The sequence below is a fragment of the Coturnix japonica genome, chromosome 1 (assembly GCF_001577835.2).
Source record: "Coturnix japonica isolate 7356 chromosome 1, Coturnix japonica 2.1, whole genome shotgun sequence".
In the NCBI taxonomy this organism is placed as follows: Eukaryota; Metazoa; Chordata; class Aves; order Galliformes; family Phasianidae; genus Coturnix; species Coturnix japonica.
Genome location: NC_029516.1, coordinates 96432287 through 96446712, shown reverse-complemented (window position 1 = coordinate 96446712; position 14426 = coordinate 96432287). Strand labels below are relative to the sequence as shown.

The window sequence follows — 14426 nt, the reverse complement described above, 5'->3', positions numbered from 1 at the left end:
AAAGCTCTTAAAACATAAACAGGATGTAAAAAAAGACCACGGCACGAATACCGTTCTCTCCTCTTAACAACTTCTATCCTTTCTTAAGAAATACATTGTTTTGTTTATTTTTTGTTTTGTTTTGTTTTGTTTTTTAATTATACAGGCTACAGATGCGCAGTTACAGGAAACCAATTATTCCTGAGCTTTCTTAATATGGACTTGAGCTGAATACCTGGATCTGGAGTGAAAGACTTCAAGTATAGAGACGTCACGGTAGATCTGGCAGTGTTTTTAACCCAAATCTTTGCTGTAGACAAAGTTAGCTCCCAAATTCTATTTAAAGAAACTGCCTTCTATTGAAAAAGTGGAATATTCAGCTAGCTACATTTTGGTGGCACTTTTTCTGAACAGAGTGTCAGAATTTTTGCAGTTGGATGGCAGCCGATAGCGTCTGGATTTCTCCCAAGAAAGAATGAAGTTTCACTACTTGCCTTCCCCTGGAGCTCCACATGCCTCCAGACATAAAGAGGAAAAAAAACAAACAAACAAAAAACACAACAACTAATTTTTGCCTTTCTCAAGATACAAACAGTTGCTGCCTGGAGCCTTTTGCTACCAATATACTTGCAGGAATACAAAGCTGAACGCAGCATTCTAAACAAAAGTTGCAGAATCCACCAATTGATTTAAGTGTGAAATTGCTTCTTTTCCTGAGGAAAATCTTTTATTCAGAAGAAAAGTCATGAAGACCCATAAAGTTCATAAACTCAGCCTAAGCCACAGAATAACTCTGCAGATGAAAGCTATCAGAAGACGGAGGAAAACAAAAACAAATAGAACACAAAAATAAAATAAAATTAAAAAATAATAAATTAAAAATAGGAATCTTGCAGGAAAGCAACAGAAAGGCTTTGTAATTGAGATTGAAGCAAAGGTGTATTTCTGCACCTCCAGGTTAAAAAAAAAAAAAAAAAAAGGTTATATTCATATATATTTATATAACTTCTATATATACACACAGCAATAGGTAGAAGAACAGCATTTTCTTTGTTTTGACCAAGAAATATCCTTCCAAGACAGCAAGTCCAAAGGGAAAGAAAAAGAAAGAGTTCTACCAGTCCTTTGAGTACTAGTAGATAATAGTGGACTCCATAGTTTCACACACAGCGAACTAACAGCTGTGTACATCTATACTAGTGCATTCAGTTGGGCTAAGGAAGGTTCCCAAGAACAGGACTAAAATCTGCATACGTAGTATCTGTTCCAACTAACACTCTTCCCCAGAAACCGTTGGGGGACACGCAGCAGTCGCCGTGTTCCAGGAACTATTCCCAACACGCAGCTGTCAGGCAGCCACCCAGTTCTACAGGCTGGGACAGTTAACTCACACAGATGTGCGCTGTTCCATGTGATCAACTTCAGTGACTGGGAACATTCAATTTACTAACAGAGAAGTGGGCAATTTTGTCTGTAAACCGTTATTCTCAAATCTCTTCTGGCTACATCTGCTCTTGCACCTCTTTTGGCGTACTTTACAGATACTGTGTCTTGATGTTCTGAGAAAATCTCCTTCCAAACAGTGAAAATGGCAAGGGGAAAAAAAAAAAGAAAGAAAAAAAAAATTCAGAACAGGTTTAAGTGTGAATGCTTTTTATACTTTTAGTTTAGTTTATCAAAAAAAACCATCAGAGTACAAAGACGGAAGGAACACATGCCAGAAGCTATCATTTAAAACTGCCCTGTTTGCTTGAAGACTTTCACCAAATCAATCTGATTCATAGAATCACAGAATAGCTCAAGTTGGAAAAGACCTTCAAGATCATTGAGTCCAACCACAACCCAACCATACTACCCTAACTAACAACCCTCTGCTATATCATGTCCCTGAGCACCTCATCCAAACAGTTCTTAGACATATCCAGGGATGGTGACTCAACCACCTTCCTTGAGAACCTATTCCAGTGCTTAACAACCCTTTCTGTAAAGAAGTTTTTCCCAATATCCAACTTAAACTTACGCTGGCACAACTTGAGGCCATTTCCCCTTGTCCTGTCACCTGCACCAGAGAGAAGAGACCAAGCCCTCGCTCTTGCTGTAAGCCCCTTTCAGATACTGGAAGAGAGCAATAAGGTTTCCCCTCAGCCTCCTTCTCCCCAGACTAAACAGCCCCTGTTCCTTCAGTCTCTCCTCATAGGGCTGATTCTCCAAGCCCTTCACAAGCCTTGTTGCCCTTCTCTGGACCTGCTCCAGTACCTCCATGTCCTTTCTGTATTGAGGTGCTCAAAACTGAACACAGTACTCGAGGTGAGGCCTCACCAATGCCGAGTTCATGGGCAAAAGACGCTTGCTCCAAAGGAAGCTAATGCTCTAATCAAACAACTGCATAGAGAGATCAAAGAGCAAGAACAAACAGTTAATAATGAGGACAGCCAAGCACAGAATATATACATGCAGAAATGAAAGTATGATGGAGAACTGTTGTTTTGCCACAGACGTTTTGATAAACTTTACTAAGTGAAGTATTTCAAATGGCAAACCCAGCTTTGTATTCCAAGGTAGCACAACCTTCTTTGCTAGTGGATAGTAAATGTTTACCTAGTTTAGCTTATTAAGAGCACTGATGTAATATACGCAAGCCAAGATTCATAAAGATCATCTCTTATCATTCTCACGTTTGGCCCATTTTGCATAAGGAGATCTGATCATTTATGAGACATTAGTAGATTGTCAGAACTTGCACTAATATAAGACAGATAAAAGCATATATACTTTCAGTAGTATATAAAAACTTACAGTGCCAATTCACACCATCTAGACATATGCAGTGTCCCTTACAAAGATGAATAGAACTACCTACAGTAAGCTAACGTTCAGAACAGAATAATCCATCAAAATATGTTTGTATTCAGCCCACTTATTGTACTTCTGTAATTGCTGCAACCTGTAGAGAGATCTACATGTATCATCAGAAATGGTTATTTACTTCACTGGAATGGTGAAAAAGCAATGAACTGTGGACAGTAATTACACCATTATAACGCTTCTTCTCTACTCGAATGCTTTACTACCTGCATAACCAAATAAAACATTGCTTTTGTTCACAAACCAGGTAAGAATTACATTAATTTCACCTACCTTTGTAAACCTGATCCTTCTACAGTAATTCCTGGAGGGCACATACCTTGATCCTCCTTATATTCAGGAGGTCGTGTAAATAAGTGCAATGTATTAACCTCAAATAGGCAAGATGCACAAGAACAAGAATTCCTAAGATGTTAGAAAGAATTCTGCAACACAAGGTGATAGCATTGGATTGTGTACCAAACTTTATGTTGGACTCAGAAGACAATGAAATATAATTCAGTTAATTTTTTTTTTTCTGCTTTAAGATTTGCTGTATTTCTTTTGAAAGATAACATAACAATATAGAAAAATGTTATAGCAAAAGCTATAACCTTGAGAGACCCCATAGGAGCTATTTGTATTACAAGCAAAATCTTAAAGACCAGGGAGATGGGGGGAAAAAACAGAACAAAACAAGAAAGGAAGAACTAACAGGCACTGATAAATTGCCATGGCTAAGGACAGGCAAGGTAGAAATCGAGAGCAAATCTCTTCCAGGTCTGAAAGAGAACTGCTGCCACCTATTTTATCTTTATAACAAATATGGTGGAGAACTGCCCCTGGCTGCACTACAAAAAGATCTTCAGAGATATTTAAGTACTTAACTCACAAAAATGTCAATGGAAATTACATGCAAGTATCAATGAGTGCTGGACACCAGAAACAAAGCCACAGAATGTCATTTCAGCTGATCAATATACGTTGTGCTGCAAATTATCGACTAACTCCATTGCCAGGATAACTGAAAGGTCAAACCAACACATTTCATGTCTCACCACCATTCATAAAAAACAAATGATTGCTTCCTGCTTTCTTATTTAATCATTGTTTGTAACAATTTATCAACTAATTTGTTAAAAAAAAAAAAAAAAAGAGCTTCAAGATGAAAATGTGAGAATAAAAACATTCTCAGATTCAAGCTATTTTCCAAGTTTTATTTTTTTTTCCTAGTACAGAAAGTTTTAACTAGACCACCTGACATTAGAATTGTATCTAGTGGCATAAAACATCTGATAAGTATGTCCTTAAGTTGTCTTACAGAAACATCCAAGTTGACAAGCATAGATTATTAATTTCATGTTAAGACGTAGACATCATCATAAAATGTGGTGAAAGGAATACCTATGCACACCTAGACAAAAACCGCCATAATCAAGTCTTAGTATATTTTGGTTCCACAAGCTGAAATTATACCAGCTTGACGTAACAGTTATACATCAGGTTGTCAGAATATGTGGTCACTACTCTCTGAAATAACAGTGAATATTGATGTACAAATAACCATATATCAAGAGATGAACTGAATAGGAAGCAGCAGACTGAGTACGACCAGAGAAAGAACAGTTTTTAAGATGTCACGATGTCCAATTTCAGCAAGACTTGTAAACAGTATTTACATAGTCCTTGTACCCTACTTGATAAAGTAGCATCAACATAATCCTTATTAAATAACTATCAAGTACTACTAAGAACAGGCTTTTAAGAGAGCCCCCCTACGGCCTCTCCCACTCTGTCTTCAAGCCTAACCCCCCAAAGAATATAACTGTTCTGAGACAGAGAAAGAGGGTATTTACAACTGAGTGCATAATTTATACTATAGGATGCACTAAAGAATTGAAGAAGTGCACATTTAATTTACTGTTAAGGCATGTCTAGTGCTACAGCCAGTTGAAACTGACGAACTGAGGGTGTTCTGTCTCCACAGATAGCAAATCCAAATGAACCCGCTGCTGCGTGCAGGTACCAACGAAAGATTTCAACCCAAGGATGTAATTTAGGAAAACAAGACTCCAGTCATGATTCCTAGAAAGCTGTGAAGGGCAAGTTCCTGAACGAGTATTGTTCTGTGCTGAGTTCAAGGAAAGAAGCTTCCTCTGTACAGACTGCTGCTATTCCTGCAAAAGACTGCACTTCACCTCAGAGCCTGTGCACCACTCCTAATGTCACTCAGAAATCACCCAAGCCACATAAACAGCATCACTCCATGACAGATTGCTACTCCAAGCACACAAAACATGACAGAAAAGCTCTGCCTGTTACACAGCATGAGGTGTAGGACACAAATGCTCGCACCTGAGCCAGAAAGCCTATTTGATCCATCACAATGCTCAGAGAATATTAACAGCTCTAAATGCAGTCCTAGCCATCCCATTACTGTGTTACCCATGAGAACTTCTGCTTTCCATTCACACACTGAACACTCCAACACCACGTGTGCTTTTTCGCTCCAGCTACCCATCTAATGAATTTAAGGGCCCTAGAAGGACTTTAAATTCACAGTATTATGTTCACTTGAGATTTTGGACATTCTCAGTGGGCCAATCAAAAATTCCAAAGAAAGGTTAACACTTCTTAAATGTGTAACAATTTGTATAATGGTTAAGATCATATTTCTTAATCTGAATTTTTAACTTTTGTTCAAAAAACAAATATTTGCTCAAGTCTAAATGAGTTTTTGCTATTAGAAATAGGTAACAGAAACAAACTTCAGCTTCACGATACTGCTGCAGAAGTTCAACTACTCTTTAGCAAAACAATGATTATCACTTAATTTTTCTTGAACATTATTTCAAAAAAAGTTGGTGGTTTTTTTGTTGGTTTTTCTGTTGTTCTTTTTTTCCCAAAAAGACAACCACATAAATCAGGACACAAAATGAGTACTATTAATTTTCCAGTACACTGAAACAATAGGCTTTTATTTGAAGCGTTACACAGCGCTGTAAGGCTTTTGAAAGTGCAAACTTGCCCTGACTCTCCTATCTCCTGATGGCCCACCATGCTGCCATCTCAGCTCCACCAAGACAGGACAGGGAGGGTTGGTGACAGCAGCTGGAATTCTGCATGCCTCCCTTTCTCCACAGCCCTAAGGAAGTCAGCTGCTGCTGGCTGCTGCCAACCAAGGCCTCCAGGGCCTCACGGAGCATTCACATCAACATCACTGCTATCTTTCTGCCTAAGGAAGCATTTCAATTAATTCTACTACAAAGTGCACATTAAAGTTCCAGAGATGGAAAGCACAACACTACTAACACAACTTTCCAGAGGAATTTAAACTTATCAAAGTTGCTCCCTCTTAAGAGGAAGCAAATTAAATAAAAATGGAGGCCTCTAACGATGTCCTATTTCAGATGCTTTGGCCTACTCCTCAACAAGTCACGTAGCATTCTCTATGAGACCATACTTCCAAGACAAAACTCAGAAACAGGTAAAAAGACTTCACTGTAACTTCTTTCCTCTCCAGCGGGGAGTGAGGCTGAAAGACTACATCTTTAATATCACAGGTACTTTTGGAGGAGGGGAAAACTTACTTATTTTTTAAATAGGCAACTTCTTTTTAAATATGGATGCAGGAGTCTAACTTTAGCTGTCTATGTTTTCACATTTCTGATCTCAGGTAGAGAAAGTGGAGCATTAATCTAGTCTCTTGACTTCAAGGTTATCATTCATTGAGGTCAATGACTCCATCTCAGAAAAGCAGAACTTCCACTTTCTGTATGATAACTGTTGCTTTTCAGTAAGCAATAGTGTTCAGCTCACCCCTGGCTGCTTTCTCACAAGTGCTGGCAGAAAACTAACAGCCAGAAAGACAGCACAAACAACTCCTGCTGGGGGAGTTACCTATGCAAAAATAGTGGTTAACCCTAAAAGCATTCCGATTCATGCAACGTGTTATCTGTATTTAAAACTAATACTGCTAATAAGCAACCCTGTCTCTTACATTATTTTCTTGGCATCTTCCTTTTGGAGGATGAAATGAAAATCTGCACAGTCAAGACCTGAACAGCCAGGAAAAAATGCCTGTAAGGACAAAGTTAAGCATGTGACAAAACTACTGACAGAATCAGTACAACTGGAATGAAAGCACAGAACCAGCTCACGCTGCACTTCAGTACAGAATTATATCATGGGCCAAGCATCTGCCCCCTTTTAATCCAATTCTGGTTTTATGCCAACGCCACATACATCTCACAGAAGAGACTCCAGGTATGCAATTACCTAAGTGGAAGCACAGATAATGCATCCATCATTTCTACAAAATTCAGCAAAATACAGGTATGTGATAAAAAGGTGATGCCCTAATAAGTTTCTGGAATTTCCTGGTAAATGTTAAAATAGCTCCAAACAAACTATAGCAGATCTACCTAAGTGTCTCTGTGGTAATGTAAAACAGATGAACTTCAAAATACAGAGCAGTGGCATTGAACCTGTTTTTCTTTTGACTATACAACATTAGGGTTTAGGGGTTCTTTTTGTGATTTTGTTTTACTCGTTTGTTTTTCTAGTCACACAAAGTATTCTTTAAAGCAGCTATAAATTCAATGAAATCTGTGGTAAGAATATTACGAATGCGAGACGAGGCACAACTCTTAGTTTTCATTCCACTCTAACATAAAACCAACACCCAATTACTTGCAAAGGCTCAACACAACCTAAGAACTTCCCCGAAGTCTTTACTCTGCATTTGTTACATCTTCATAAGCAATGCAATATAAGTATTTACTATTTACTCAGTTCTGATACTATTGAGTAGTATACCAATGGGCTTTTTTCCTATTCCAAATATGAACAATATTTTTGTGAATTTAAGAACAATGTGATCGCTTCCAATATTTTTTCAAACTTGAATATAGCATTTTCACATTTTTGATCACTTCCTTGGTTCTCAGAACCTCTCATGTGTTCAGTGTATTACCAAAATAAACAGACAAGTTAGATACAACTATTATTTTGATGTTTTCTACGTGCAAATTTACCCATGAAAGACTGAACACAGTCAAATATGAAGTTAATACATGATAAATTCTTTGTGCACAACTGAAAATAAACATTCTGAACTTCTTTTTAATAATTTTACATTCTCCAACCTCTAGATAAGTTCAAGTAGATGCAAAAAATACATAAAATATTATAAGAAAAAAAAATCCATTGAAGATAAATCTGATAACAATTCCCCTACTTCCATGCTGCTCTCAGCATTCAGAACAATGCTGTTAATGGTTCTGTGGAAGGTCTAGATCAGTATGAAAACCCTCGTGTTTTAATGCAGAACTCATCATCATCAAAGAGCAATTCCTGACATGCAGCCACTTTTCTTTCCCTTCTGCTTTCAAGAACAACACTTCTCCAACATTAACTGCTAACCAGTTACTCAGCATGTGGCATGAAGGACAGGATCCTTCTGAACACTTACTTCTAGTTTAGTAGATCTACACTGGTCCCCCTTACACATTCAACTGAAACGTGAGTCTTCTCGCAAAGGTCAAGCAAGAAGGCTCTTCAGAAACTTAAGGATCAGAAAGCTAATTATTCCTAGTTACATATTACTACATCACACTTAAGAAGGAAAAAAAAACAACAAAGCCCAAGCCAGAAAGTCACTTGTTTTAAATCCAACCATCCTTATAGAGGTAACCTCCACCCCCCCCCCCTCCAAACCCCACTCCCCCCCCCAAAAAAAAAGCAACAACAGTAAAAACAACCACAGTGTCCTACTCTGTTTAGCAGGTGCAGGACAAGATGTAGCAATCAATTGCAAAACACACACTTCCAAACAAGATCAATCTGTCTCGTAACTACACAAACACAATCCCAAATTTCATGTCACTTTCCAGATAGATAAAGTGATACTCAATGAACTGAAGATTTGTTTTTGTTTTTCACCCTACACAGGCTTCCATTCTTCAGCCAAAGGCAGCTTAGAAATTATCAAGCATCTCTGAAACCCCAGATCAGTCACTCTCGGAAGCCAAGTTGTGTTAAGAAACTAAAAGGAATCATCCTCAGTAACCACAAAACATTTCAATTTCTGGCCTGAGCTTTCACGAGCTACTTTGAACTTGAGACCGGTATCAGCAGAGTCATCATATGACTCCTGCTGTTACTGTATTAGGGAATAATTACGGGATACTTTTCTCATTTTGAGGCATGCAAATCACATTTATTCTCAGAAAACCAGCACACAAATATTGGCTCTCCCAATAAACAGAAAATTGCAAACAAATCTTACTCATCCAACTTCCAATTTCAGTGACTTTTGGTTAGGTACTACTGCTTTTTACCCGTATCTATCATGAGACTTCTCAACAAAGAGTTTGGGCTTTAAAAAAATTAGAACATTCTATTCAAAAATCCTGCATACACTTCTATTCTTTAAGCTTGTAATTCTACAAGCTCATCAACATCAGAAATCCTGACCAACACAGAAAGTGTACATATAAAAATACCAAACTTAATTCTCTAAAACAGTGTAAGGTACTTAAGCTACTGTTTTGTACTGTCATATCTCCATTCAGTCGTGGCATGAATGCTTTTAAACTTTCAAACCACTGTCTTAACACTTAAGTTGGGCTATATTTTCATCTACGCAGCAATAAGCAAATGACCTAGAAACTAATCAGTTGCTACGACTGTCTACTTGATGGAGCTCCACAAATTTTAAAGGACACAAAGATTCAATTTTAAGACTTTAAATGCTATTCCTCTATACATACATAGATATATTTAGAACAAATGAAATATCAACTCTTTAGAATATCTTTCCTTCCTCTTCTTTGCCACTCCGCATTTTGTAATTCTTTAGGCCCAGTTTTACTTGAGCTATCAACATACAACTTACACACGTTCAACTGAAATGAACAAATGCTTAGTTTTCACAGAATGAAATATCCACTTACAGCATCTTGGCCTTAATCCAACATACTCCATGTAAATATACCCCGTAAAGCTGTTTAAGCATGAACAGCTGATGCGACTGAAAACTGTCAATCAAGAGATGATCTGCACGCATACGTAAATGTATCTAGCCTCTCTCCCAGCCTCAAGGATTCAAAGGTTTTAAAGCAGAGCCAGCAAATGAAAGATTTGTCACAGGCCTCCAAATATAAGCAATGCATACTTCTCTGACTTAAATAAGGATACGTGGGTATGAACTGCACCAATCCTCTTGTAAAACCTAACTTTCATTCTACTTCTGCTTATCGTGATTTTTCACATAAAAATGTTTTCACAACAGTACCACTAAAAACAAGTATTTTAACTCAGTAAATTCTAAGAATGTCTAATGAGTAGAAGATTTTCAAAGATTTCAAAGATTTTATCCTTGTTTCTTAAGAAATTTTACAGTAGCTGAACATAAGGATGTGATTAGGCATAATGAACTCTGAGTTTTTTGTTTGGTATGGATCCATAACATTTCTTTAAAATAAAGAAATAAAGAAGATTGAAATAGTACATCACTAATCAGGTGACGTATCTGTTGGTAATTAGGCACCATTAAAGTGGGGTAATTACAAGCAAGAAAAGACTAAAACCAGTCGATACCACTTAGTCAATATTCTTAAGAGCAAACTTCTTTCATGAAACTTTGAACACAATATTTCCATTCTGAAGAACCACTTTCTTTCCTGGTCAGTTGCAAAAAGTTTCAAAGGGCAAAGAAACACATTTAAAGAGTTCCCCAGTTTCTTAAATATTCTTCTAAGTTTGGAATGATAATTTTGGAGTTATAGAGAAAGGAATGGAAACAAAAAATAGATCAGGAACATCCAAGATTTTCCTTTATGAAAGCTCTTGAAAATAAGCTCACCTGTATGCATCGTCTTCTTTCAAGTCTCATATCATCCTGTGGGGTTGCGGGGACATGGGGAGTCCAGCAGGAAACAACGCTGCAAAAATTAAGAAAAAAAGAAATGTGAATAAAAACAATAAGATATCTCAACAAATGTCAACCTCTGTTCTCCTGGATTTACGTGTTTAGTTTCAGTCCTAGGTCTCAGGTAGAGCCACAGATGTAAGACAAGGAAGTTCCAACAGAAAATGAAGTTCTCCAACATTGAAAGGAGAGGGGAATACTACCAAGTCCTTCTGACAAAATTTCAAGGATTGACTTAAATTTTCAACTTGTCATTCAATATTTCTGAAAACTGAGGTCATCAAAAAAGTTTTCAAATCTCCCAAACTAAAACTCAGAACAAAGTTTATAAGAACTGTGGGATTTTACCATACCAATAGGCTACAAAAATATAAGTGCACACAAATCTATAATGTAGAACCCTATTTTCTCCACATATCTCATATGACATTCATCTAGGTTCACCTTAAATGACATTAATAATGCTCAGAACAATAAAATTATAACTTTCTACGGAACAAGTAGATATAAAAGGTTTTTATAACCCTATCAAAAGAATCATGGAGATTATGAAATGGAAAAAAAAGAGAACAATAAAATCACTCTATGAACAACTCCTGGTCAAAGCAGTTCTCAATTATTTGCTTTTCACATGTTTTGAAATGCAATATCATCATCATGTAGAACCTAAGCAAATATCAAAAACTTTTACTAATGACTGAGAATTTCAGCAAACTACTCAATCAGATTATTGTCTAGATTGTTTATAAACACCTGATATACGTAACTCTATTAAAGTGTTTCTAGCCTAAAATACACTCCGATAGTGCAAGTAAAAAATGTTGCAGTTCATATTTATTTTTTGATCAACCAGAATCATTTAAGTACTGCACCTACCATAGGCCCACCCACCCCACAGACATCAGACACAAGCTAAAGGAGGTGGTGGTAAGACAACATTGTTGCAGCGGCTGCATTGATATTTGGTGAGCAGATGGTTTTTTGCTGTCGCTTCTCCAAACCAGAGAAAGGGGCGAACAAAAACTTACCATTCCCATTATAAATCAACACTTTTGTCTTCAAACCCTGAAATTCCACAGACACATCAAATGTCACTGTCAACCTGTGTCAAGCTGTGACCTTGGTGAGGCCGTACTGTCTGAGGCAGGCACGCCCAACCCATGGGCCATATGCGGCCTGGTCCAGCTCACAATGCAGCCACACTCCATGCCCTGTGCCATCATGGCACTGATTCCCAACCTGTTCCCTCAGCACCAAACAATGGTGCATTATGAACCCCATCCGCATCAAAACCAGGGCTCAGGGTTAAGTGCAGTGCCAGCTCAAGTAATGGCAAATAAGTTTACGTATTTTGATACGTTGGCCTGTGAACAGCAAAAAAATATGGAATCGTGCTTTCAGATCTGACAAAGGAATTTGAGAATAGGTTCAAAACTTGCCAAAAACTAATCCATGTTTTACTTGCAACTGCATTTTCAGTCAAATACATTACTTGTGAATTCTCAAATGAAATACATAGAGCTGCAATTCAAAATCTGTTCATGTCTCTTTACCAGACTTTCATAAGCCCTCTTCTACCAGAGAGAAATATCCCTTGCTTCACCATCATGCCTTACTCATATCATTGCTTTTGGCAGTATGTACATTTGTGAACAACTACTTTCAGGGATGAAGCAAAGGAAGAATAAAATTTCATCAAAAATCTCTACTGAACACCCTGAGAACTCAGTAAGAGTTGAAATTGCTGCCACTGAACCAGACTGATGTGCTAGTTTCACAAAAACAAGGTCACATATCCCACTAGTTTTACATTTCACCACTCTCAGTGAAGAAACTTCCCCACAACATCTAATCTAAATCTTTCCTCCTTTAGTTTAATACCATTCCCTCTTGTCCTACCATTTTCTGCCCATGTAAGAAGTTGATTTCCCTCACATTTATAAATTCCCCTTAAATAATGAGGTCTCCCTGCAATTTTCTCTTCCTCACAATGAAGACCATTCCCCCCATCCTGTCTTCATAGGAGTAGTGCTCCAGTCCACTGATCATCTTTGTGGTCTCCCCTGCACCCTCTTCAAAAGCTCTGCTCCTTGTGCTGGAGGCCCCAGACCTGGACACAGTACTCCAGATGGGGCCTCGTGAGGGCAGAGTAAAGGGGGACACAACCACCTCCCTGTCCCTGCTGGCCACCCATCTTCTGATGGAGCCCAGGATACTGTTGGTCTTCTGGGCTTCAAGCACACACTGCTGGTTCACGTTAGGTTTTTCATCTATCAGGACCTCCTTAGGTCTTTCTCAAGGAATTCTTCTCCCAGTCCGTATACACAGCTGAGACTGCCCCCATCCAAGTGCAACACCTTGCACTTTGCTTTGTTGAACCTCATTAGGTTCACACAGATCCACCTTCTGAGTTGATCAAGGTCCCTCTTTATGGAATCCCTTCCTTCTGCAACAGTTTCAAATACTGAAACTGTCCATTTAGTTCTAACTACCAACAATCGTAGACTGAACAAAGTTAGACAATTTTCAGCCAAAACAGACTGTCAAGCATTCATACAGTGTCTTCTGTCAGTTCTACAATGGGATGGTGAACTCCAAAAGAAGCCCAGTAGCACATCTCCAGTGCTTTGCAACAGCATAGCATATTACCAAAATGATGGCAACATTAGCAACACATAGCGGGGTCATCATGGCCGAACAAATTCACACAGTGATGGAATCATGGAATATCCCAAGCTGAAAAGGACCCACAAGGATCACACGGTAGTCCCAGCTCCACACAGGACTACCAACAATTAAGCCATGTGCCTGAGAGCACTGTCCAAACACTTCTTGAGCTTCAGCAGCTTGGTGCCTTGAAGGCTTCCCTGGGGAGCCTATGTCAGTGCCCAACAACCCTCTGGTTAAGAACCTCTTCCTAATGCCCTGTCTAAACATGCCCTGAGGCAGCCTCATGCTTTTCCCTGGATTCTTGTTGCTGTTACCAGGGAGAGATCAGTGCCTCGGTCTCCATTCTTCTGAAGAAGCCAAGGACTGCAATGGTCATCTTTCAGCCTTCTCTTCCCTGGGCTGAACAAACCAAGGGACCTCAGCCACTCTTCATATAACTTGCCATGCAAACTTATTATTCTGAACTATAAGAGGAAATCATTTGATAAGAATACGCTGTCCACTGAACAGAGAAATTTAAAGCTATAGTTAAACAACTTCAAATCACACGTAGTTTATTTTGTCACAGCGATAAAGCAACTTTATACATGTGGGAAGCACTGCCTTTTGTAGATAGTTATTACTCTAGAATGCTTTTAGTTCACTTTAGACACTAAGTATCCACCTTGCAAAGGATTTGTAAAGACACTAAAAAAAAAGAAAGAAAAACCAAACTGGAGAGGTATCACAAGGAGATCCAAATCTTTTTTTTTTTTTCCAAGATTGATTCAAAGCTACAGGCAATAAGGAAAAGTTGCTGAAGTAACTATGAAGTCATTAACAGCTCACAGAAGGGAAGGAGTACATCCTCCCACTTCATAGCTAACCAGCAGAACGTACCCATCACAAAGCAATGCATTCCCCCAACCTGCTTACAAGCACAAAACAATTCCCGCATTCTGAAGAGCTGGATGACTATTGCAGAAGTACAAAATGAAGAGGGGCAGAAGGCAGCTGTCTA

The 14426-nt window shown here is 38.4% G+C and overlaps 1 protein-coding gene across 2 annotated transcripts in view; it reads right to left on the bottom strand.

The window, feature by feature from the left end:
* Positions 1-14426, bottom strand: part of DYRK1A (dual specificity tyrosine phosphorylation regulated kinase 1A) — an 81582-nt gene that overhangs the window by 43851 nt on the left and 23305 nt on the right. The window contains exons 1-2 of one of the 2 annotated variants that reach the window (XM_015882430.2): positions 11785-11913; positions 10691-10769 (exon numbers count right to left, since the gene is read on the bottom strand). In XM_015882430.2, coding sequence (XP_015737916.1) covers positions 10691-10700 — 10 coding nt within the window. In that variant the 5' untranslated portion in view covers positions 10701-10769; positions 11785-11913. Of the gene's footprint in view, positions 1-10690; positions 10770-11784; positions 11914-14426 lie in introns of those variants that run through there. The other variant, XM_015882419.2, reaches the window with a different exon arrangement.